Below are 23,743 nucleotides of genomic sequence, written 5' to 3'. Positions count from 1 at the left end.
TACTACAGTTTAAGCGCTCTGATCCCATATACCAAATTGAAGTGTTACAGCTTCATAATTCAGCTTTTTTGAGTTTGTACTTAGATGTTAAACTAAGTGACCTTTGGGACACATACCAGTCAGGTTCTGACTACTTGCATCTGGCAACTGTTCCTTGAAGTTTTCATTACCAGGAAGTGGCTTTCCCAGCCCCAATACGTGAGTGTCACTGTGGAGCTAGTGCCATTCTTAGAAGTGGTATTTACATTGGTTAGTCCAAAACAAATTGCCAGCAGAGTTGTAGAGTGGCTTATAATATAAAGTCAGTTACACGAAGGGATATTTTTTGTAATGGATCTTGAATGAGCAAGTGTAGTTTGTTCTGGAGGTGATACCTGCATTTGCAATAGATATACTCAATATTTTGGTTGAACTTTCACTTCTTTTGAAGCTTTATCTAAAGGCACAGCAATAGTGAGTTATTCCTGTAATACCACACATTGTACTTAGACAAATATTTTTCTATCAAACATTTTTGTAAAAGCTGTATCTATCTGATTTTATGCAACTTGTGATAATAAATGTGATTTTTATTTTAGAATAAAGCTTGAGTAAGTCTTTTCTTTCACACTCCATTCTGACACATCTTTCCAAAACATCAGTTTGATTTAGAACAGAGTCCATTCATTCTAGTCTCAACTACAGGAACTAAAACTTCAAAAGACAAATTTGATACAGGTCAGAATTAGATTTCTAACTTAATGTATTAGATACTAGACCTTGATATCTAGAACTGCGTACTACATAGTTGGCTCTTACAACTTCAAGTTCTTGTTATTTTGTTAACACATTCACCAGATTTCACACCAGTTAATTAGCCAGGATTGCCTCAGACACATAAATCATGAAACCAGCAGCAGAGGTCAAGACAAGCATCAACTTTCAATCTTCAAGCTGGACTGCAAGTAAGTATGAAGGTCAGAAAAATAATTACTTTTTCAGATTTCTTTATGTGACGGAGCCTTCAGGAGCTGACAAAGCCAGAGGCAGCTGCCATTCTTTAACACAGTTATTTGAAAAGGAGCTACAAATCAACTGCTTAAACACAAGCCAAGACTTATTACCTGGTAGCTTCTTCTCTACTGGCTTCTGTTCAGGTTTCTCAGGACATTTAATTGTCAAAGCTTAAGGAAGAATGGTGAGGCATTAGTGAACGAACATTAAGCCCTGTTCTGTCATGAGCACTGAGTCTAGCCTGTTGTTATTACAAATCATTTCCCCTAGCTCAGCCTGATCTTCTAAAAAGATTAGGATATAACCTACATCTGAGCAGCTAAAATAGCATTTAGTCATCATCAAGATTAATTTTATTAAAATAATCAACTGTTTATTCATCTTGGTTAAATTAGGGAAAATATTTTAAAGTGATTCCCTAGCACTTAAAATGGTTTTTGGTCAAAAGGAGTATGTACCTAAAAATGATTAATTTCTAGTTAGCTTTCTGAAATAACCTGCAGTAGAATGGAAACTGCTTACTCAATTTAAAGCAGGTTTTTGACCCTCAATATCTCAAAAGCACTGTACAAGCACATTTTCAGGAAGTTATTAGCTGAATTCTTTTATAGCAATTAAAAGATTCATCCTTAAGAAAAGGTTTCTGTTATGTCTAGCCAACTAGATTCCTTGTTCTATTTAGTCTTCTACCTAAATGCCTTAGAACGTAATGCCTTAAAATACTATTTTGCCCCTAGAGTAAAAAAAGGTTCAGTGGGAAACAAAGCTAAGTGAATTTGTAAGTCTGGGATGTAACCTAGTTTAAATATGTAGACAGCCCCAAATACCAAAGCTACCCATATTTTTCTTGACTGTCCTAAAGTTAAGAAGCTACAAAAAGAAAATATCAGAAAACAGTGCAGCTGCTGAGGTTAAGATCTCAAGTGGATTCTGCAGAGAAGCCATTCACAGTGACAGAATGGAGTATTGATTACCTCCACTCTCCATTAAATCTTCATTAAGAAAATCATTTGGCTTGGGTTGAGGGGGAAATGAGAGTGAGTTTGACTAGATATCTGCTTCTGTGTACTCTTTGATAGAGTTCAGAGAAGCAGAATTACAAGCCGGAATTCTGAAGTCTCAAAGGCTTTTCAACCTTTTGTTTTCCATATACACCTAGGAAACACCAAGCTCATAAGATATTTTAAATGCAGAAGGAACTCGTTTGACCATTTCTGGCCTCTTACTCAGAAGCTGATTTTTCAAAGTCAAAGGCTCTTGTCCCTTCAGTTCGCCTTCTTCAGGTGCACCATATTCTGTGTGAAGAGAAGTGCACATAGACATGAGCCTTTCAAAGACTAAAACCTAAGAACAGACCTAAGAGCACTGGTGGTGCTGGATCAGGCACAAGCCTGTTGGATCAGGGGGAGGCTGCTGCCTCAGTTCCCTCAGCAGCTGGGCTGCCAAAAATAGAAAGTGGGAGGCTCCTGCACCCCAAAGTGCAGACATGAGCCTTAAATCAACTGCTGGAGCATTTAGGAGGGTGCCCAGGCACACGTGATGGGGTGGGGCAGGTGACAGGCACAGGGAGGTGCTGCTTAACTTTCCCGCTTTAAAAAAGGCCCCGGTGGGGACAGCTCCTGCCTGCTCACCAGTGGAGTTACGGGGCAGGCGCTCACAGGTGTCATTCCGGAGGCAGCAGTGCCCAGAAGGGTGCAGTACAGTGCAGCTGCCCCACCACGCAAAAGCCGTTCGCCCCCAGGCCAGCCAGCGGGTGGGCTTTCCTGAGGTAGTAGAAGCACATGGAAAAAGCATCCAGGAGAAGGGCAACTGAAGAGAAACCAAACCAGTGCTACCACAATGCCAAAAGTGAGGAAATGCTCATTTTACTGTACTTGGACTTACTAAGACAAAGCGATAGGTATCTGGGATGGGCAGTGAGAAATTCTTCACTTGGCTTATTTTTCTCTGGATTCCAATTCCCACCAGCTGCTAACCAGTCACTTCCAAATATTTTGCGATAATCAAGCTCTGCTCCTTTTCTTTCAGCAGGAAGGATCTGTACTGACACAGGAATGGCACATAATATAATTATACAACTTTCCAGAGAAGAAAATCTAATTAATGACACTGACTCCTTGCTCTTACTTAGGTGTTCAGGATGTTCTAATGCTACCAAGAATCTTACAACCCCCTACCTTCATGTACCGACTGATCCATTAATGAGTATGGAAGCAAAGATGCTACTGTATATGATGATGCAAAGATGGGTTTTGTAGCTATGGAACAGATAATGCTTCCACTCTCTTACGATTGAGATATGCTGAAAGTTTGATTTGGTTTAGATAATGCTGTTTTCCTATTACAGAAAGCAAATGCTTGTGTTACATCACTGAAACAGATTCAACTGTGCTGCCTGTTTTTTTGGGGGTTGGTTTTTTTTTTTTTTGGCCAGAGTATTGTTTTTGTTAACAGTCCTGCAACTTCAACATGACTTGGGTGCTTTAAAAAAAGCCCCAACATTCCTCAATCTTGTCCTAGAGTTCCCACTGAGTTAGCAGCGTTCACAAACAGGGCTGGACTCTGTAGCCCTAGTGACTGCCCCACTGACTAGGTGATGGAATAGTCAGCATTTTCACTTCTCCTGCACTCAAACACTAATCTTAAAAGAAACTGAAAACAATTCCTCAGGCATTGGTTCAATGTTTTTCCCCAGACTCGTGCAATCTGTTGAAATATCACGCACCTCAGACTTGTTCAAAACCTCCAATTGACCTATCTTGGCAATAATTAGCTGTCTCAGGGTCTCTGGGTTCTTCTCTGTGTCCATGAAAGGGTTATTGTGACACTGCAGTGACTGCAAACTTGGCAGTTTATCAAGCTCATTTACAGATGACCACTGAAATGGAAGGGAACAATCTTTTGAGGAAGCATGAAGTGTACTTCATTTCAGAACAATACACAGTAACATTGACTTCCTGTACAATGGCCATAACTGAAAGTATTCTTTTGGTCAGCAGAACCAAGAACTGTCATCCTGTTCATTCAGCTAAGGAAAAAAAAATGCATTGCATTTAATTAAGTAAAAAAAAACAACCAACCAAAAAAAAAACCACTCTGAAAAACTACTCAGCATTTTACATCATTAGAATTCTGCAAGAGGAATGACGATATAGCAGGGGGATATGACTAGCTACCATAAACACGTTTAACTGAGCCAATAAGAAACGTTTTTCAATTTTTAAATTATACCTCTGTGTTGAATCAAAGTATTCAATAGTTACCTCAGGATCTTAACACATACAATCAAAGAAAATTTAAAAAAGCAAATTGCAAGTTTGTCTTACTCAAAGATACATGTATTTACAAAATGTGAAACTATCACAAGCTAACCTACCTGTGATATTTTATTGTCATTTATTGCAAGGCGTTTTAGTGAAGGAAACATTTTAGTCTTGCATCCTAGGAAAAAGAGTAAATTTACAAGACAATAGTGAAAACTTCAAATAAAGAGTATTATAAAACTATAAAGTGCTATTTTTACATACCAAATCCAGCATCAGGAAAGTGTATAGAAGATATTCCAGTGTTTCTAAGTATTAGCTGTTCTAATCTGAAATTTAATAGATACAGTGGTTTACTGTACATGGCACAGGAAGTTTTTTTGTGAAGAAATCCTACCTCAATTATTTTTGTTTAACAAAGATTAATAAACTTTTGACACAATACTAATCACTGGCAAATGAACGATTTGTTTAACAAATTTGTTTAACAGCTACCTGGGGAGATGTGCTATTAGATGCAGCTGATTTCCATCCAGTAACTGGTTGTCTGAAAGGTCTAACAACTTCAGGGTCTGCAGGACATTATCAGGCCTGCCACATTGGAAAAAACAAACAAATGCAGAACATTTAAAGTTATTTGTTAATGAAAAACACTAGTTTTCAAAGTATATAACTGCATGCAAATAATTGTGTACATTTAGAAGTGTTTTGAAGTACATCACCTGATGTTTGCATCATTAATTTTACAGTTATGTTACGGTGATGTAAATGTTACAGGAATGTAACTGCATCTGCTATGCGACTGGTACTGCAAAGTGAAATGACTGATATTACTCATCTTACCTTTCCAAAACGGTAATATTATTAGAAGTAAGGTACAATTCTTCAAGTGCTGGCCATTCTGGAGCACAAAATAGAACCTAAGAATAAAACTTCATTTAATATAACAAAAGTTTCAAGAATTATTCCAGAAATTATACTTTATGCAGATTTCCTCAGAACATGTTCAGAACAAGCCATAGCTCCCCAAAACAGAGAAACAAGTATTATGGACTGCCTAAGCCCTCCCTTTCTTCCAGCTGGCTCTTTCCTGTGTCTGGATCTACCAGCACAGACAACATCAGAGGGGTTTTGCACAGTCACAGCACTGTCTTACATTTCCAGGCTGGAGGCTAGTAGCTGCCCTACCTCTGACTGCACGTCCTGGAAACTGAGTTTATTTAATTCAACAGGGTTGGAGTGATCAGATTTTTCCTATGATGAGGTGAGGAAATGGCAGTGTATACTTGACTGCTAATGGTTCTGGAAATCCTGCACATCTCATCAGTTCTGACAGACTTTTAAAACGTCTTAATTTATCAGAGCTCGAAAGCTTTGCTGTCATGGGACTGTACCAGCACATGAAACAACTAAAAACCAAGAGTTGCATTAAGTCAGCACATATCCTGAAGTTTTCAAGTACTCTAAGAAAACAACTTAGTTCAAAAAGGCTACAAATTGAGCAAAGATGCATTTATTTTAAATCTTATGTCCTGAAATTAAGTAAAAATTATTTGACTATATAAAGACTTATTTTTTGCAAACATCTACAGCAGATAACACAACTTTTAAAAATAAACACTTACTACAAAGCAATAGAAATTGCTGGCATAAACCCCAGTTTTGTATGCAATTGTGTCAAAAATTTTGCAGTTTAAGCAAATCGAGTTCCATAAGCACTGGAACTGACTGGTTTTATACAGATTTGTGCCCGTGAGTCACCAATTATTTCTTTTGTTGAGGTTTTTCTTGTGTGCATTCTTCAGAGTCAAAGTAAGTGTGAGCTCATCCTGCTACTCATTCCTTGGTTAGAAAACTTAAGAGGGGCTCTCCCCTCCATCTACATTCCTATTTTCTTAAAACTTGTAGGTAATTAATATTTTTCTGCCCCCACCTCTTTTCAAAATGTGTCTGTAATCAGTTAGCAGATTCAAAGTTTTTGAGATGCAAGAACAGAGACATAGGCATACACACCACAATCTCCTCAAGCTTGTTTTTACAGGAGGTTACAAAAGTTACAAAGCAGTGAAGTTGAGAGATCTAGACAATCAAATCCAATTTGTTATGTCTATAGCTAACCAATTATCCTATAAATGTCCCCTATCCTAGACACCAAAAAGCCTCCTTTCATTAACTATTCTTCATTCTGTTACAGCTGAAGTTATACAACTGCATCTCATTATATATATATATATATATATATATATATATATATATATTACATATATAATGTATATATATTAACACTGACATTATACACATATATATTAACACCATTTCAAGTAGTGGAATATGATTTGGGACTCGGCTGCTTCACACCCAAAAATATGAAACATCATTCTGCTGCCGTATCTGCAACATTTAAACTTACAAACTCTGATAAAACAACTTTTCCTGTTCCAGAGAAAGAGCAGGGAACATCTGTATTTTATCTCTAATTTGGACAGTCTTTTCCCACGTCAACAGGACAGACCAGAGTAGTCTATCTATTAGCAATGAGGAAGCATGAAAAGAAGCCTGCAGAGTCAAGAGAAAGTAGGTGCATGTTTGCTTCAGAGAACCTCGGGGGAGATTCCTCCACAAAAGCCCTGCGTTGTGAGGGATGGAACTGAAAAACTGCACCAAACTGAAGTATCAGAAAACTTTTCAAGAGACTGACCAAATAACTAGAAAATTGCCAAAAATCAAGCGACAGTCACATCACAATTCTCAGAAACTCAAATTGGCAAATTTTCAGCTTTTGCTTAAAACAGCTTCCAAAAAGAAACAAAAGTTCACAGATCTGACACCAAATTAACACTCAGGAAAGATGGGGGTGGGGCTTGTGGATAGCTGATGGGGAAGTTGCGATGAATTGCCAGTGGAGTAGCCACTGCTGATCAAAGGAAAATGGAAATCCAAGACCTCTTGCAAAAGAAATAAAGACAGCAAGAAACAACTGTCACATGTAAGTCCATGATGTTCCTATATTTTTAGTCTCTTTATTATGCCAGGAAGCAAGTAATATAAATGGGAAAGGCATGAAGAAGCTTAACAAGAATCATCAAAGCTATGAAAGAGACAATAGCTGTTCTCAGTTACTTGCATATAAAATATCGGGAATTATTAAATGAAATTATCAGGCAGCAAGATCAAAACCCAAAAAGGGTATTTTTTCACGCAGCACAATTAAAACAATGTTAAAAGATATGGATGTCAAAATTTTCAAATGGATTCTTTAATACAGTTAGATAAATCATGAAACAAAATATCCACAAAGATTCATTAAATACAGATACATAGTCTTCAGCTCAGGAAGCCCCAGAGTTCTGTATTGCTTTATAAGCAGCCCTTACCATATGCTTGCCTTTTGCCTAGAATTTTTCCCAACTACCTGCTACTTGTCAAAGTCAGAAACATGACCTGTACCTCTCCTCCAACCCAGATTTTTCTTTTAGCCTGTATAATAGTATATTATTTTATAAATATAAGATCTTAGTTTGAAAACAGAATGACAAATACAACATGATTATCAAAATGCTGAATAAGAAAAAATGTTTTTGGAGCCATAAATATGAATTAATTACTCTCAAATGCATTAATTACATTCTTAAGGCAATGGTTTCTACCTGTAAGATATTTTACAGTACATCTTTCCCCCCTGAAGGTTATATGTTATGTTTTGAACAATCAATTGACAATTATACAGTAATAAGCTCTTTTACTGATATATCAATAGAAATCTCAGATGTATTTAGTATACTAATGAAAGAACATTTTGGAAGACTGATGCTTAAGGCATATAAATGTGGAGTTACGCATAATTGCGTAAGTTAAGCATGTGCCTTTACTGTTAAAAATATTTCAAAACAGAAAAACAAATGAAAAAACCCACAAGTCTTTTTTAAAACTACCCCCATGACATATGGCAATGTTATTTTGAAATGCTGTTACCATTAAATTGTTTTAATTTTAATTAAAACATTTCTAGGATTTTCAGACTTTGCTTATATTCCCATTGACAATCACTGTATTTCTCTTTTGCCTGGATCATATTATTTTCTATTAAAAAGGTGAATTTTAAAAGTAACTCCCATATAGCTTAAGCAGTAACACTATCAAGTGGTTTGCTCACAGAATATTAATGTCAGGGAGGTCCCTTTATTTCTTCCCTTTTGTTTGGCTGCCCTGGAACACCACTTCTAAGCACACACTTATGCTTCCCCACTTATAAAGGAATGAATCAAACAAATTTCAATTTTATAAGAAAATATTTCTGAACCAAAAATGTTTTTACCACCTGTGATTTTATCATCAGCTAGGGCAGAGTTTCAAAAATGAATGCAGAATCTATGTAATTTTAAAGTGCTCTGACTAACCTGGGGCTTCTCTCTGAAACTTAGTTACCCCTCGAGAGCTCTGATCTCTCTGAAGCAATGGCTCTGACCAGCCTTTCCCACTGCCCAGGTACGGAGAAGGGCTGCGGGCAGCTGCCAACATTTTCAACACCACGAGGCACAGATTTACCCTGGTGAGCACTAGATGACATTTAAAGTGTTTGTAGCCACTTAATTCTTCACTTCTCCATTCATGTTGCTGCTGTTATGGAAGGATTATCAACTGTGCCAACATAAACCCACTGATGGTTTAAGAGCACACTGGACACTTAAAAATACAGCAATAACCCTCCTCTAGCCCTGCTGCAAAAGAACAGAATGAAGAAGTTTCTTTCTACTCAAGCTGCAGATTTGGCAAGTGCTCTATTACTGGATAGTGGCTGGCAGCAAAAATCTGAAAAATCATTTAATTTCACAATGCAGTACATACAAAATCTGTCCCTGAGAAATCCAAATAATGGGCTGGAATTTACAAGCCATTATAAGTAACATGGCACCACTGAGATGTGCTTCATCAGCTCCACCTCTGAAAAAAAGGCCCACTGCTAATATATTTGACAACAGGACTTCACTCTTAATAAAAGATCATATTAGGGGAGTGAAAATGTTTGCATGCTTCGGTCCCTGAAACAAGTCAGAGCTTTGTTTATCCTGTGCTGTATCTGTCTTGCATATAACCAGGCATCATGTATTCCAAGAATTGTCAAGATGTGCAGAGATACTAAGCCAATCTCTCGATGATGCAAAGTGATGCCAAAACAAGTCCTTTGTGTCATACTGACTTACCTTCTTTCCATTTGCATTGGAAAGATTTACATGTGTAAAAATACACATAAACCTTTAACAACAAGGAAACAAAAAGTTTTCATTCACACAAACCTTTGAGACATCAAGTTATATTACACTCCAGCTCCTTTATCTTGACTTGGTCATTTACAAATGTAATGAAGTTAAATGTTTCTTATTAGACTCCCGTGCCAGCATAACTTTGTACATTATGTAGGAACTACATTAGTTACTGCTTAACTAATACAGTTATGCCACAGTACCTTTTCTAAGGATGATTACATTTCAGCAGAGTAACACAATACATAAATATTTATTGCTCTTTCCTTGCCTCAAAACCCTAATATAAATAAAAACAAAACCAGGAAAGGTTATTACCTCTGTCCACATTATCTCAGTTTGATTAAGTGCCAGAATCCTCAATTTTGAAAATACACTGGATACAGAAGTTCGTGTAGATGGAAATTTCATTTTGTTTTCACTGTGTAAAAACAATACTTATTAGCATAATGAATTTTTGTATTTAAGTCACTACTTCTGAATCACGTATTAAACAATTTACACAAAAGTCACCACCAAGGTGTCACACATTTTAAAATATTATAAAATATCCTTCTAGTTACATTCTAATGTACTCTTTCTAATTTACTTTCCTACTTCATGAATGCGTATTTATTCATCTGTGGCCGCCTCCTCCTCTTTTCCTACCCCAAGTTTTGAATATTAAAAGCATGACTTGCATTAATATTAAATGAATAATAATATTAAAAGTCAGATGCTAGGCTTAAACTCCTTGGTGTCGATTGCAAATAATGAGCCTACATGACAATCCAGACCCCAGTAAAACAAAAATATGTAAAATCCACTCTCAATAGCAAAATACCACTATGAAATAGTTAAGAGTCTCAAATCTGCAGTCTTCAAATTAGTTTTCATTACTCATCCCCAAACAAGAGTTTTTATTTTTTCCTAAGGTCTGATCTACCTGCATATTATGATAAACACCTCTCAGTGTAGTTATATTTACATACTTAGGGGTTAAATTTCCCCACTGATGCTCTTAGAGAGCTGGTGAATGGTTAATCACTTCTATTCTTCTTCTTATAATATTCCTTGCACCAAAAAAATTCAGTAACAGACTTATCTGTTAATGTCTTTATTTTAAAAAAATAAACAGAAGGTCCAAACAATAAAAAACAAATTCAGAATATTTCCGTTTGTAGTCATAAGCATCACATTCCAGCATCGATGCCATTTTGCTTTCCAATTTTATCACAAATAACTTCTGAAAACCCTTCCACCTAGACTAGACTTCTCAGCAACAAAAAACTTAAAGAAGTATTCTAGGCGAATTAAAATAAGTTATCTATATTCTTATGCATACTAATAATAATCTCAACAACATACGCTCTAGGCAAAGTTAGGTTTACTACTAGCATCTAGGTTGCAAACAGCTGTTCTGTGCTAAGTATTGAAGAGAACAAAACACCTACATCTATTTAAAAAATACATTTTTGTCACGTTAACTATAAGAACAACTACAAAAACTGGGGTCACTTTTTTATTAAATTAATTTGGTATTTATTTCAATTTAGCTTACATCACTTTCAACTGTTTTAGCTACACTGTGTGTACTGACTGTACAATGAAGGCTTTGAAAGCTGCTAATCTCAACACAGATCTCCAAGACTCTAAAACAAAAGTCATATTCTGGGTTTCTACCTTCAGTCCTATTGCCCTGCTGCTGTCCCCAAGGGCTAGTACAACCTCCAAAACAGCTAAATAACTCTGCTTGGACAGTCAGCAGTCAAAGTGTTAACCCTGACAGAAAACAAACTTCCTAAAGCTGCAGCTATAACATTAATTTCTCAAAATTAGTGGTTTAAGCTCTTACCTATTCATAAACTTTAATTCATTGTGTTATTTCACACCAGAAAATTATTCTGGCATGTGCCAGATACAGCATATAGGTGTGTACTAGAAATATTCTTTATTTTGAAATTATTTTGTGAATTCTTTCTTTTTTTTATGGAATTGCAACTTCCTTTAAGAACATCCTCCCTCCTCTTTTTCAACGTCCTCACTCTACAAGAGACTTTCCCCATGATCTGTCACCATGATCCACAGTTCTTATTAGCATCATTTCAGGACAGGAACAGACTGGGTCTTGGGATACTTAATGTTTGGTTAAAACATTACGGATATTTTAGTTTCGTGCCAAGACACTGTTGGTAAAGCAACATTCTTAAGCATAAGTGGGCCCCTAAATAAAGACTTGCCTGGGCAAATGAAATATATCAACGATAATAAAAAACAAAGATAAAGTTTTAAGACACTTGGAATGACTTGAAAAGAAAATGAAAATATTTACTTTACAGCTTTTCTATGCAGAAAAAGAATTTCTGAGCTTATGGAAAAAAAAAAAAAAACAAACAACAAACAGGTTTGCAAACCCAGAAGGCAAACAGATAGCTACTGCTAAACCTATCTAAAAAGTGATAAGTGAGATTTTTAAGTGATACGGATGTGTTACTAGTGCTTTCACAGGCAGGCTGCGAACTCCTGCAGCAGTGCCACTAAAAGGTCTTGGCTTCTTCTGAGGGGTCCATCTGCCAGCAGAGTCCCCACACCCTGCCAGTGCCGTGCAGACCCCACGCACAAGTATCCAGTGTCTGACCCGCTGCACACACACACAGCAAACCTGGCTGTGTCTGCTGTGAAGCTGGTCTCCTTGTTGCAAACCAGATCCACTGCACACGTGTAATGTGAATGCATACACACATCAAATCAGTTCTGCCTTGGGGCAAACTAAGCTTTAAAAATCAAGAGTATTAATTGTCTTAGGTGTCACAGAAGTGTATAAGGGCATCTTAAGATGCTGTAAACCTAAGTTTCTATCTTCCCTGTTTCCTCATTTCTAGAATGTACTCTGAGTAATTTTTTTTACCTTCAGTTTAACTGCTAAAGAGTCTGTTACGTAGAACACATTGACAAATGCCTTAATTCCTGTAAAAGTTTAATGGCTGAAATCTGTATTCTATTTTTCAGACAACTGATTTTTCTAATTTTATAAAACTCCAGTCAACATCCGTCTGTTCCAAGCACTTCTCCAGAATTTAGTTTTACAGAGATTCTAAACTCTTAGGGTTCTAGCCTTTCCTTGAAAAGGATTGTCTGAAAAATATAGCACACACACGAATTGTTTCAGGACTAGATTTAAAAAAAAAAAAGTATTAAAAAAAACCTTAGCTCACATTAAAATAAGTATTGAAACATTCACTTAGTTACCTTTAGAAAGCTGACCCCATATCTAAAAAAGCCGCCTCTTTTTTGGGCCTACCACAAACGAACAGAAACCCAAATATTAATATTATACCTGATATTAAGTGTTTCCAGATTTTGAATTTGAGAAGCAATAGCTGTTACCGTCTCCCAAGATGATATCAGATTTCTTGATAGATTTATATGCCTGATATCTGAAATTTTACATTAAGAAAAACAAACTTCTCAAATCTGAATTTCCTTTCCCAGAAATTAGAACAAGAGTTTGTTTTTGAATCAAATAAACAAAACCAGATTACACTTGTCTGGGCTAAGAGATACTACTACTAAGTTACAGCAAATTTTACTTTGATTTGTGGTATGGAAATGGCTTATAGTTTTATAAAAGAGCTTAACTCTACAAATCCTAAAATGGATTAATTTCTGTATTGACAGGAACTCTTACCAGTCCTTACAAATGAGCAAGTAATACCTGATTTGTATTTCTGTAACATCACTACAACATGCAATGTATCAAATACATTATTTATTATATACTGGAGACCTCTGGTGCCTACAGAACATATCAGCTGTATTTTTATGGGGAGTTAAATTTTTTAAAAATCCCATTGCTGGAGCCTTTCAAAACTGTAGTGGCAGTAGCAATCTACGATGTTTCTATTTTTATCCACAAGTCACATTCCCTCTCAAAAATTGTAGGCATCTACTTTTCAACTCTGTAAACATTGCATTAAGCTTCTAAACATAAAGTGCAATTTTAAGCATTTTTTCTTAGTAAAAGGATACAAATATCATTCATTGATATGTACACTAAAATATGTACTTTATTTGTGGTATCATGCAAGATAGCAGAAAAGGATACTAGCACACGTTCTGCTGATTTCCTCTTTCTGACCAGCATGGCTCACTGCACACTCACGCACTGAGATATCTACAAGTCGGTTCAGCTGGCTGAATGAGAAAGAAAATTGTTAAGTAATTTTCAAACAGAAGTAGGTACATTATACAAATACCTGGTTGTTACAACTAAATAATATCATTTTAATACATACTGTCTCCTTCAGAATTAGCAATGTGCGGATTGCTACATTGCAGTGCCTTTCTTACCCAAAACCAGACCTATCTCCTCAATTTTTTTTGCCTTTACATTGCTATTACAAAATAGGTCTGGTTGAACCACAACCCCCACCCCCCCAAAAAAAACCAGCCAACCCTCATCCAACTGAAAAGAAATGGTAAGACAGACAAAACATAGCTATATAAATTCAAATTTAATTAGAGGTTCCAAGTTAAACAGGTTTCTTAGAACCTCTTGCAAAACATATTACAAGTTATTTGAGCATTCTTTGTATTACTTATCAAAAAAGATGAAAAATAAGTATTTTTCAATGCTTTGTATGTCCTGAGAGACAAAGGGAGAATAGTTGTGGAATATCAGCTCAGAAGGAGACTGCCACCTACTGAACTGAACTGATACCTCTCTACTGCTGGAAGTCATTAAAACTGTAATCTTCTACACATCATTAAGTTACTTCCTTTCTCACCCTTCCAGATAAATGAACGTGACATGAGCTGACTAAAAGACTTCTTCACTAGAAGTACAGTGACCTTCTGCCTTCCCTCTCTCAGTTACAAAGTCATTACTGATAAGAGTAAACAAAGATGAAATAATGCTGTCCAATATTAAGAAAATATTAAAATACATTTATTTTAAACGGACCATGCATGTATAGACCGATTGCCAATATCATGCTAATTTATCTCACTCATTCCTCCCCAAATATCATCACCTCCTACTCTGTGAAATCACAATGAGGATTGTGAGCATGACATAATCCCAGTTCCTATCTGTAAGAGGTAAATTATGAATCCACAATAGGAAGATTTCTTGTTTTTTTTCCAGCACAGCACAGCTTGGTTTACTTTTAGAGATACGACAATATTATATGCAAGGCAGAAAGCTTCCTTTCCTTGCAGCTGAACTATTACTCAACTAATCAATCGCTAAGAGCGTATCTTAAGATTCTCTTATATTACACTTGCCTTTGTTGTTCTGCAATAGAATCCATGCCAACAAATTCCACAGTCTTCTTTCCAAATACTAATGTATTCTCTGTCCCATGTTGAACATCATCTTCATCTTTCAACCCGTACCGATCCTTTACTGCAGTAAGAAAATCTACTCCAAAATTTGCCTTGTTTGGCCGGATAAATGATCCTCCTCTAGGATGCCTAGAACAGAGCAGCCAGAATAAGGTGAAATATGAAAAGTCATCATAAGAATGGCTAGTCTCAGAAGTTATTATTTTTTTTAAATACTGGGAACTAAAGCAGTCAAAAGGCAATCCTATGGGTTAGACATCCCTGTTTCCCCTCAGTGAGACCAGATAAGACTTGCAAAGTATCTTTTGTGGTATTTGACCCAACAAGCTCACATTGTGAGATGCCGTGAGAACTGAAGCACCAGATTTCCAAATGTACTTACAAATCAAAATTACAGTGTCAGTGCCATTATTAGAAATAACTGCTCTGTCATTTCCAAACTCATTCTGAACTCAGTTTTTCCATAAAATTAAGTTTCTACCTATAGATAGACATAAAGTTACCTAAACCACACAACAAATGCATCTGGTGTCTTACCACAGCCTAAGACCCATAGGAATACTCAGAATAGGCATTGCCTCATTATATTTGACTTGAGTAATTAACTTCTAATTTTAAGAGAATGCAGCCTTGTCCTTCCATCCACACAAATGACACAAGATCCAAATTGTACCACTTGGAACTCTTATACAAACTCAAACTTTAAAAAATTCTGATACTAACTCAGTAACAATGTTGAAACTGAATATTCAGCAGAATTATCCAGCTAATGTATATTCCACAGTCCTATGAAATCTCTTAGTTTTTCTTGAGCCGTGAAAAAACTTTGCTTTGACAATTTCTATCAAAGTTAGCAAGGAAACAGTATCTAGGAAGATCTGGCAGAGACAAGTTGTGGGAATGGTATCTCAGAGCAGATGGAGGATCTGATAGGAGGATCAGCCAGAAAACAGTAGGAAGAAAATTGGTAGTTACGATTACCTGCCTGCCTTCCAGCTGAGAAGACTTTGGTTGGAAAGTACCCAGGAGGAAGAAATCACTTATGTAAAGAAAACTCCTCTTTTCAAAACAGCATGTAAACGTCAAGTGGCTAATTAGCAAACCATAATATGAACCACCAACACTAGAGAGTTCAAAATTCTCTCAGAAAAACAGTAACGAGAGACCCTGAATCCTATGGACCTATTACAAGTAGATGGAATATATTCACATTTTTATTTTAAAAAATCAGTACTGGAAATTGCCTGTGCCAGTTTTATTCATTAACATTTCTACACTTATTTAAGTACTCTCATATCCTAAAGAAGGATCTGGGTAGAAACTAGATACTATTTACTTTAAAAATATTTTCAGTCTAGTTTTGTAGCAAGCAATGATTACAATACAAGCAGAAAGGTATAATCTTAGAGAATGTAAATCCAGTGTGTACTTCCATGTTTGACAAGCATTTTCAATTCTCTACATTTTTAATCTAGTAACTACCCTTAAGTCTTTTGTTCCATTCCTTTGAAGTTCTTTATAGCTTTCAAACATTTGGCTAGTTGAAATGTTAAACTTCCTCAAATGTAAAAACTATGTGACTCTTTCTTAACACCACTTCTTAAAAACAGTAAACGACATTTTCACCATCTTAACTATAACATCTTTTACCTGTGAAATACATCACTTCTGTATTTAAGTCAAACAGCTTTCTACATGGCAGCCAGTGCAGTATTCTACTTGGGGCTCTGGAAAGAAAACTTGTACTCTTGTCTATCTATAATTTACCCTAGGCCCTGCTGTATGTTTATTCTGACATCTTCTCTCCTCTCAGGTCATCATTTCTATTGGCATCTCCTTCCTCATTGTCTTCGCAGAAGGAAAAAATGCAAAGGAAATGAGCTACCTTGCCCCTTACCATCTGAAGCTACAAGAGAAGTATGGTGCATTTCTCTCTCAAGACGCTTCCTATTTTTTGTTTTGATCATAGCAAGATCATAGGGTTTCTCTCTCCTGCTCCTATCACTTCCAAGTACTATGCATGCTACCTTACTAATGTATACTCAATTCCATTCCACAGCCTAAGTTTCTTTTTCAATTCCATTCTATTAGTTTGATCTACTTTTTCAAGAACTGTCACAGAGAAGGACAGAAAAAGAGACTGCAATAGGAACCTATTTTCAGGCAAAATGTGTGTTCAAGGAGATAGGTCACTTACCTGTAACTCATTTTCCCTAAAACACACTGCCTGTATTAGCTTTCACACTAGGGAATATGAACTGCACAAACTATATTTACGTATCAAACAACTAATGTACAGCACCTGGACTCATGAAAAAGCATACCCATTAGCAATCGGTCTCCACAATTGGGAAGTAAACAGGTAAATCCTAATCCAAAGAGTCATCCAGCATGCATATCATGAGGTGGAAGAACCTGCAGACTACTGATCAACCTGACTTAAGCTGAACATTCAGAAGTGATAACAAGGATTTTGCTCCCATGTGTGTAAAATGTCATGCAGCCAGGACAACGTGCAGAAATGAAGTGGTAGAAGATATGCCTCAATCTCCTTAAACAGAAAATCTGACATATTCCCAAGTGGGACTCTGATAAACAGCTGGCTCTACTTAACACAGACACTTTAACTGACTTAAAATAGAGAGGTTGACCCCAATCTCAGAAGTCAGTTTGTAGGACGCTTCCTATTCATAAATCAGTAGCCTGAAGCAATAACTGCCCAGGGCCCTTGAAAGATATTAACTAGAATTTAGATTATCTATCAGCTTCCACTGATTAGCCACTTCCCTGAATAAAGGTGAAATCTGGCATCATTCTTCTTTGCTGATGTAAAACAAAGTGGTGGTACTGCTCATCATTACAGGTACATGATGGTTCTTCATATGCTAGAGAAATATCACACACATACACTTCTCAGTACCTGAAGAATAATGCATAAACTATATTCTGCCAACAGTTACAAACCTGAGCTGTCTGACTGCAGAAGCAAGTTTCTGAGCCAAGGAGAGAGATGACAGCTTTATCAGCCTAGATAGTAAAGATGGATGGAAGGGCTTCTTTGCCCAGTACGGGTTGTTTGCAATGATTATCTGAAGGCAATTATTATCATGACTGGGGCACATGTACTACAAAGCTCATAAGGTGTCATAAAATACAGTCAGTTGAATCCACACACACGTTTTCTAGACAGGCTCTGAACAGTTTTCTTTAGGGAAGGTGCTCAACAGACCAGACTTCTTTTAGAGGAATCTACACACTGCAGTATACAAAACACTTCAAGTCTTAGACCAGCCTTTGGCAGCTGTGACATCAAACAATGCTTGTAAGTGACATCTAACACTAATCTGCTATGGTGTATCAAATTCCTGACTGCACCGCAGAGGCTTTGCAAGCATCAGCAAGTACTTGAAGTTCTTGCAAGTTTACCTTAGTCAAACAGACACGAAGGCTGAGCCTGAGCTTTCACAAAACAAGGAAAGAAAGATAGACATCTGCAGTTCCAGATGCTATCTTAAGGTTCTGTGGTACACAGGACACGTTTGAATAGCAGTTAGGGACAACAGTTTTGTTTCAACACTGTTCTACTGACATCGGAGAGCAGAAGTCTCTGATGGGTACAGTGATACAGTGAAACAATCCAAACTTCCTAACCAGGACCTTCTGAGACTAAAAGGAATCTTGGGAATGCATTCTCTCCCCTTGCTAAATGGCAGTCGCTTTTTCCTTGTAGACACTAAAATGATACTGACATCTTCATGTATTTGAAGAGTTTGTTTGTGCTTTAAGTAGACACCCTTGGAGGTGAAACTTGTCATTCTTGAAGGAGAGTCTAATTTAATATAAACAGATCTTCTTTTGGGCAGGAACATAAATTTCATGCAAACAGTAACACCTGATTGGTAACAACTGCTGTCTGTAGATTTTAAAACCTGTCCATACACAGCTTATAAAACTCACTGAAAAAGGAAAAACTGAAAACATGTAATGTCTTTGCCAGGATAACCTGGCATTTCAGGACTACACATGTATTGAAAAATCAGTTCCCACCAGAAGAAAACTTAACAACAAAAAGGCGGAAAAAAGGCTACAAAGATCTGAGAAAGAACTGAAGTTCTGCCAGGCTCAAAACATTACAGAAACAAGATTTACTATACTTCCCTCCATTTCCCTGGTTTGCTGTGAAAGTCAAACCAGATTTGCATTACTGAACATAATCTATCCCTTCCCTGCTTATGCCTGCTTGGCTACAGGTAAAAAATTGTATTCACAGAAAGGATTTCAAAATAGCTACTTTTTAATTTTGGATTATTTAACAGATAAATAACTAAATAAATATTCTTTAACAAGCCCTGAACTGCTGTCAGATCTCAATATAAACACAGCAGCCTCCTTTGCTACCTCAGGAAACTCCATTTGTTTCCAGAAGGCCTTTTGACAGATACAAAATTAGACCTGCTTTCCCCACAATGCAGAAATAATAATGTTAAACTTTTTTTTTTTTTCTTCTCTGCAACATTTTACAGCAACAGTTCTAAGTCACTTCCGTACCATACTCCTATTCAATTAGGATAAAGTAACAAGCCTCTACTTATGAAAATGGAAATTATCATGATTTTCACAAGATGAAAACACATGCTCAAAGGCTAGCAAATGCATGCACTGTTACTACACGCCTTCAATTATTCTCTTAGAGGAAATTCTCCTAACAAATTTTTCCTGTTGAATCATCCATTGAGAACAAAACAAAGTACATGTACAAATACACTACCTCTGGCTCTGGAAAAATCTTTGAACCACGACTAGCCAAAGCTAGTGAGATTCTGGAAAACTGCCACTATGTACTTTTCTTGTTCTTTCACGCTTCTCCAGTCATCTGCTATTAACCAATGTTAGAGGCAGGAAACTAAGCAAGACAAATCTCTGGACTGACTTCATCCAGCTATTCTTATGACATTCATTTCCATGTAAGTTGAAAAAAAAAAAAAAGATTATTTGCTTATCCTCTTATTGACGGCTTTTTTCAAGATAATTAACATGAGGAACTAATTTCAGAGAAAAGTCTTCTTACATTTTCCAACAAATTAAAGCAAAAACACATCCAAAAGGAATACCACAGACAAGTTTTAATTTATTTTTGTGGTGTGTCACTTTTTTTCGTACTTTCAAAAGCCTTCTATTAATTCTGAGTGCTCAATGTCACACGATTTGATTTATATTAGATTCATTTCACTTGAATGAACACTTGAACTGCTAGGAACAAACTGTAATCGAACCGCCCTTTTATAGTTATTACCAGCCTTGGAAAGTAGGAGGTGGAAAAAGACCTAGAAATCTCTCCGTTTCACCTCATTAATGTAAGACTGGCTGTGATCCAGTGGTCAAAACAAACATCCATGTAACACCACATCCTTTCTCCAAAAGCTGCCAGTAGAAAATGGTTGGGAAAAGTATGACAACAGGTCAAGTATTCTAATAATATAGCCACAGAATATTCTCTCATCCTTCACCACTTCAAGGGTCAGGAACTTACTGAGCTAGCAGCCTTTAGTATTTAAGAGCCATTGATGACTTTTCTTCTGTAAATTTATCCGCTCATTTTAACTCACAAACTTTTAGCTGCTGCAGTGTTCTCTGACATGGAAATCAACAGCTTGCTGCCGTTAGCATCAACCCTAGAGTACTGTAGTCTCCAATTTCAAACATGCTACAGTCTTCAAGCTTAAATGTAATGCATGTGTATACTTTAAGAAAGAACAGCTACACTGTGTTTTGCATGTATTAAATGCAAGCAAACATACTTAGAAATTCCTCAGTGATACAAATATAATCCAAATCATTATCAGGAACTTGGTATTTTCCCTTAACAAGATACATGCAAGTCATCTTAAGCCCAAATTCAAACTATATTTGAGACACTTAATATGGACCAGTATTTCACTTCAGAATTACCTAAGGAAGGTAAGTAGGATACACTGATTTCCTTACAAAGGTAGAAGGTCTAAACCTACTACAGGTAATATTAGTAACATCCAAAAGTTGCATTTTATTACATACCTCTCAAAACATGCCTTGCATTTTCTAAGTATTTACCATATTCTAATCCCCATAACTGGATTAATAAATCCTGATAGCAAAAAGGGTTTCCCATAAAAATTGCCAAGGGCCATTTTCACATGACCATCTTGTCACATGACATGCCAACACTGGGAATCGACTCACCTGCACTTAAAATACTGTGTTCCTTCATAGGTACCATCATGCTTTCCTCTCTGAGGATCATCCCATTCCACGCCAAGCCAAATTCCTGAAAAATATGGTAGACACATTTTCAAATTTATGGCATCACAGCCATAGAAATCATGGTTGGAAGGAACTTCTGAAGTCATCTAGCCTAACCTTCTCTCTCAAAGCAGGAGATTATCACCAGCACTAAAGCCAGGTAAATCTTTATCTAGCCAGATCTTGAAAATCTCCAAGGAGAGAAAGATTCTAATATATCTGGACATCCTATTCCTGTGCTGCATTACTTCTGTAGAAAAAAAGGTTTTCCTGCTGTCTAATTTGAACCTTTCCAGCCACAACTGGTGGGTGTTGTCCCCTATTACATAAACTAACACTAATAAGAAGAATGTGGCTCTGTCATCTTCATAACCATCTGTCAAACAGCTGCAGGCACTTAAACTCCTATTCACCACAGTAACGAAACCCAGATCCCTTAACCTCTCTTCACAACACACTTACATGGTCTGTGCCCTTGACCACCTTGGCAGCCCTCCACTGAATCCTCTCGAGTTTATCCACATCCCTCTTGAATTGGGACAGTCCTGAATCAGATACAGTATTCCAAGATCAACCTTATCAAGAACCCCTGCCCTCAGAGGGGGATAACAGCTTCCTTTGATCTGTTGGCCATGTTCATCATTCTAAGGTAACCCAGTATAAAACATATCTTGCTTGTGACAAGAGCTCACTGTTGGCTCACATTCATGACAGTATCCACCTCAACTCCCAAGCCCTTTACAACAGACCCTGTGGGTTGCTAGTGCTTCCCTGTCTACACTGATACATGGGTTTATTTCACACTACATGCAGAAATTTATCCTTCTCGAATCCCTCAGGCCCAAATCTAAAATTTATAAAGCTTACTCTGGATTGCAATTCTACCTTTTGTCACATCAGCCAGTTAAGGGTGAATACTGCACATTATCTGAGACACTAACGAATATCTTAAACAGCAGCACCTATTTCTGTAGTACTAGTGCATTACCAGATATCAAGTCACTTTTCTACTTGACAGACCTGCAGACTTTCAACCCACTTCACAGTCCATTCATCTGGCTTGTACTTCTCCAGCTTCCAAATAAGCTTCTTTATAGAGACACTGTTAAAAGACCTATTAAAGTTAAGGAATGTTACATCCCCCATTCCCCCTTTGCTCACATTCTCAGTCATATCATCCCAGAAGGTAATAAGGTTTGCCAAGCGCAACTTGTTCTTCTGTACAAGTATCAAGTACTCCCAGCTACCATCTTGCCCTTCATAGGCTTGGAAATGGACTCCAAGGGACCATGCTACGTGATCTTTCCAGGAACTGAAATGAGGTTGATGAGTCTACAGTTCCCTGGTTATCCTCCGTGCGTCTTCTAGAGCTGTATGCAAGGCTACTCTCCTTCCAAGTATCAGCAGTCTCCCCACCCTGTCACCACAACTTTTCAAATATGACATATAGCGCTCTCACAATCAGACTAGTTGGATCTTTCATCAAGCTGCGTTGAGTCTTATTTGTCCCCACAAATCTGATTATGTTATCAAAGAATAGCCTGGTCCCTTTATCTGCTGCTGCTGCCTGTCTCTCTCCTTTTCACACAATGCCAGTAAACAGATATTAAGGAACACTGATCATGAAAACTAATGGAAAAGGGAAGGCATCCTTTTGTGGATACTTACAGGATCTTCCTCCTTTAAGAAAAAATGTAACCGATTTCAGCCAAAAGTACTTGTGTGAAGAGTGTAAACTCCTTTGATAACTCTGACTTCTAAAAAACCTCCAAAATTTCTCTAGATTATAAACTGCCATATTCATCCAAGAACAACGATAAAAACAATCTGCAGATTGTCACATTCTACCTGACCTTTTTTTAAAAAAAAAAAAATTAAGAAGAACGTAAGTAGAATTTTGAAAACCACTGTTAAATGTAAAGGTTATTTACTATTGCGATGTTTACCTGCTGTAGGAGGAACACTACCAACGTAGCGCACAGTTGCACTTTCCGTGCCACACAGGATTCTGCGCCCCAGCGCATCAGAAGGCACCCAGGCAGTCATCCTGGGAATACTGACGCCTGAGCTACTCGCAGACCTGCAGAGACAGAAGTAATACCCTTAACACACTCAAGTCACCGCTTCCACCATCCCCCTACCTGCTCGGGGTGCTTTTTTCGCTGCCTAGCAGCACGCCGGCCTCCTGAGGGCCAGGTCTGCCCTCCCAGCAGCTCTCACACGCTCCCAGCGCTGCCGCTGCCTCGGGAGCGGCCCCCGTTACGGAGCAGCCTCCTGCGGGGGCGCCTTCAAGCCGCACAGCGGCGGGGATCGCGGCGGGCCCACGCCGCCACGGCACTGCCTGAGAGACGCCGGGGCAGCCGCCCCCCGCCCCGCGGGAGACCGATATTGCGCAAGGCTCGGGCGGGCGTTAAAGTAAGGCACCGCCTCTCGGCCGGGGGCGAAGCAGCCGGAGGGCAGCTCCGCACCGGGTGGGCGGAGCAGCCGCGGGCCGAGCTGAGCCGGGCCCACCCGCCGGTTCCCGCCGGCTCCCCCCCTCCTCGCCTGCAGACGGACGGCCCGCACCAACCTCCTCTCTTCCGTCCTGCGCGGACTGACAGCTATCACCCCGCCCTCCGGCCT

General features: G+C 37.8%; 1 protein-coding gene across 8 annotated transcripts in view; it reads right to left on the bottom strand.

The window, feature by feature from the left end:
* TBCE (tubulin folding cofactor E) overlaps positions 1 to 23,743 on the bottom strand; it is a 51,265-nt gene that overhangs the window by 697 nt on the left and 26,825 nt on the right. Inside the window, exons 1-15 of one of the 8 annotated variants that reach the window (XM_074896763.1) lie at positions 23,691 to 23,706; positions 23,068 to 23,201; positions 21,062 to 21,146; positions 14,779 to 14,971; positions 13,602 to 13,686; positions 12,834 to 12,933; positions 9,836 to 9,938; positions 5,100 to 5,176; positions 4,752 to 4,847; positions 4,521 to 4,585; positions 4,370 to 4,434; positions 3,719 to 3,871; positions 2,878 to 3,031; positions 2,220 to 2,288; positions 1,104 to 1,163 (exon numbers count right to left, since the gene is read on the bottom strand). In XM_074896763.1, the coding sequence (XP_074752864.1) occupies positions 1,104 to 1,163; positions 2,220 to 2,288; positions 2,878 to 3,031; positions 3,719 to 3,871; positions 4,370 to 4,434; positions 4,521 to 4,585; positions 4,752 to 4,847; positions 5,100 to 5,176; positions 9,836 to 9,938; positions 12,834 to 12,933; positions 13,602 to 13,686; positions 14,779 to 14,971; positions 21,062 to 21,146; positions 23,068 to 23,167 (1,405 nt within the window). In that variant the 5' untranslated portion in view covers positions 23,168 to 23,201; positions 23,691 to 23,706. The other 7 variants (XM_074896762.1, XM_074896765.1, XR_012632891.1 and 4 more) reach the window with 7 other exon arrangements.

This window comes from Athene noctua, chromosome 1 (genome assembly GCF_965140245.1).
Source record: "Athene noctua chromosome 1, bAthNoc1.hap1.1, whole genome shotgun sequence".
Taxonomy (NCBI): Eukaryota; Metazoa; Chordata; class Aves; order Strigiformes; family Strigidae; genus Athene; species Athene noctua.
Note: the sequence above shows the minus strand (reverse complement) of the source record. Positions and strands in the feature narration are given on the sequence as shown.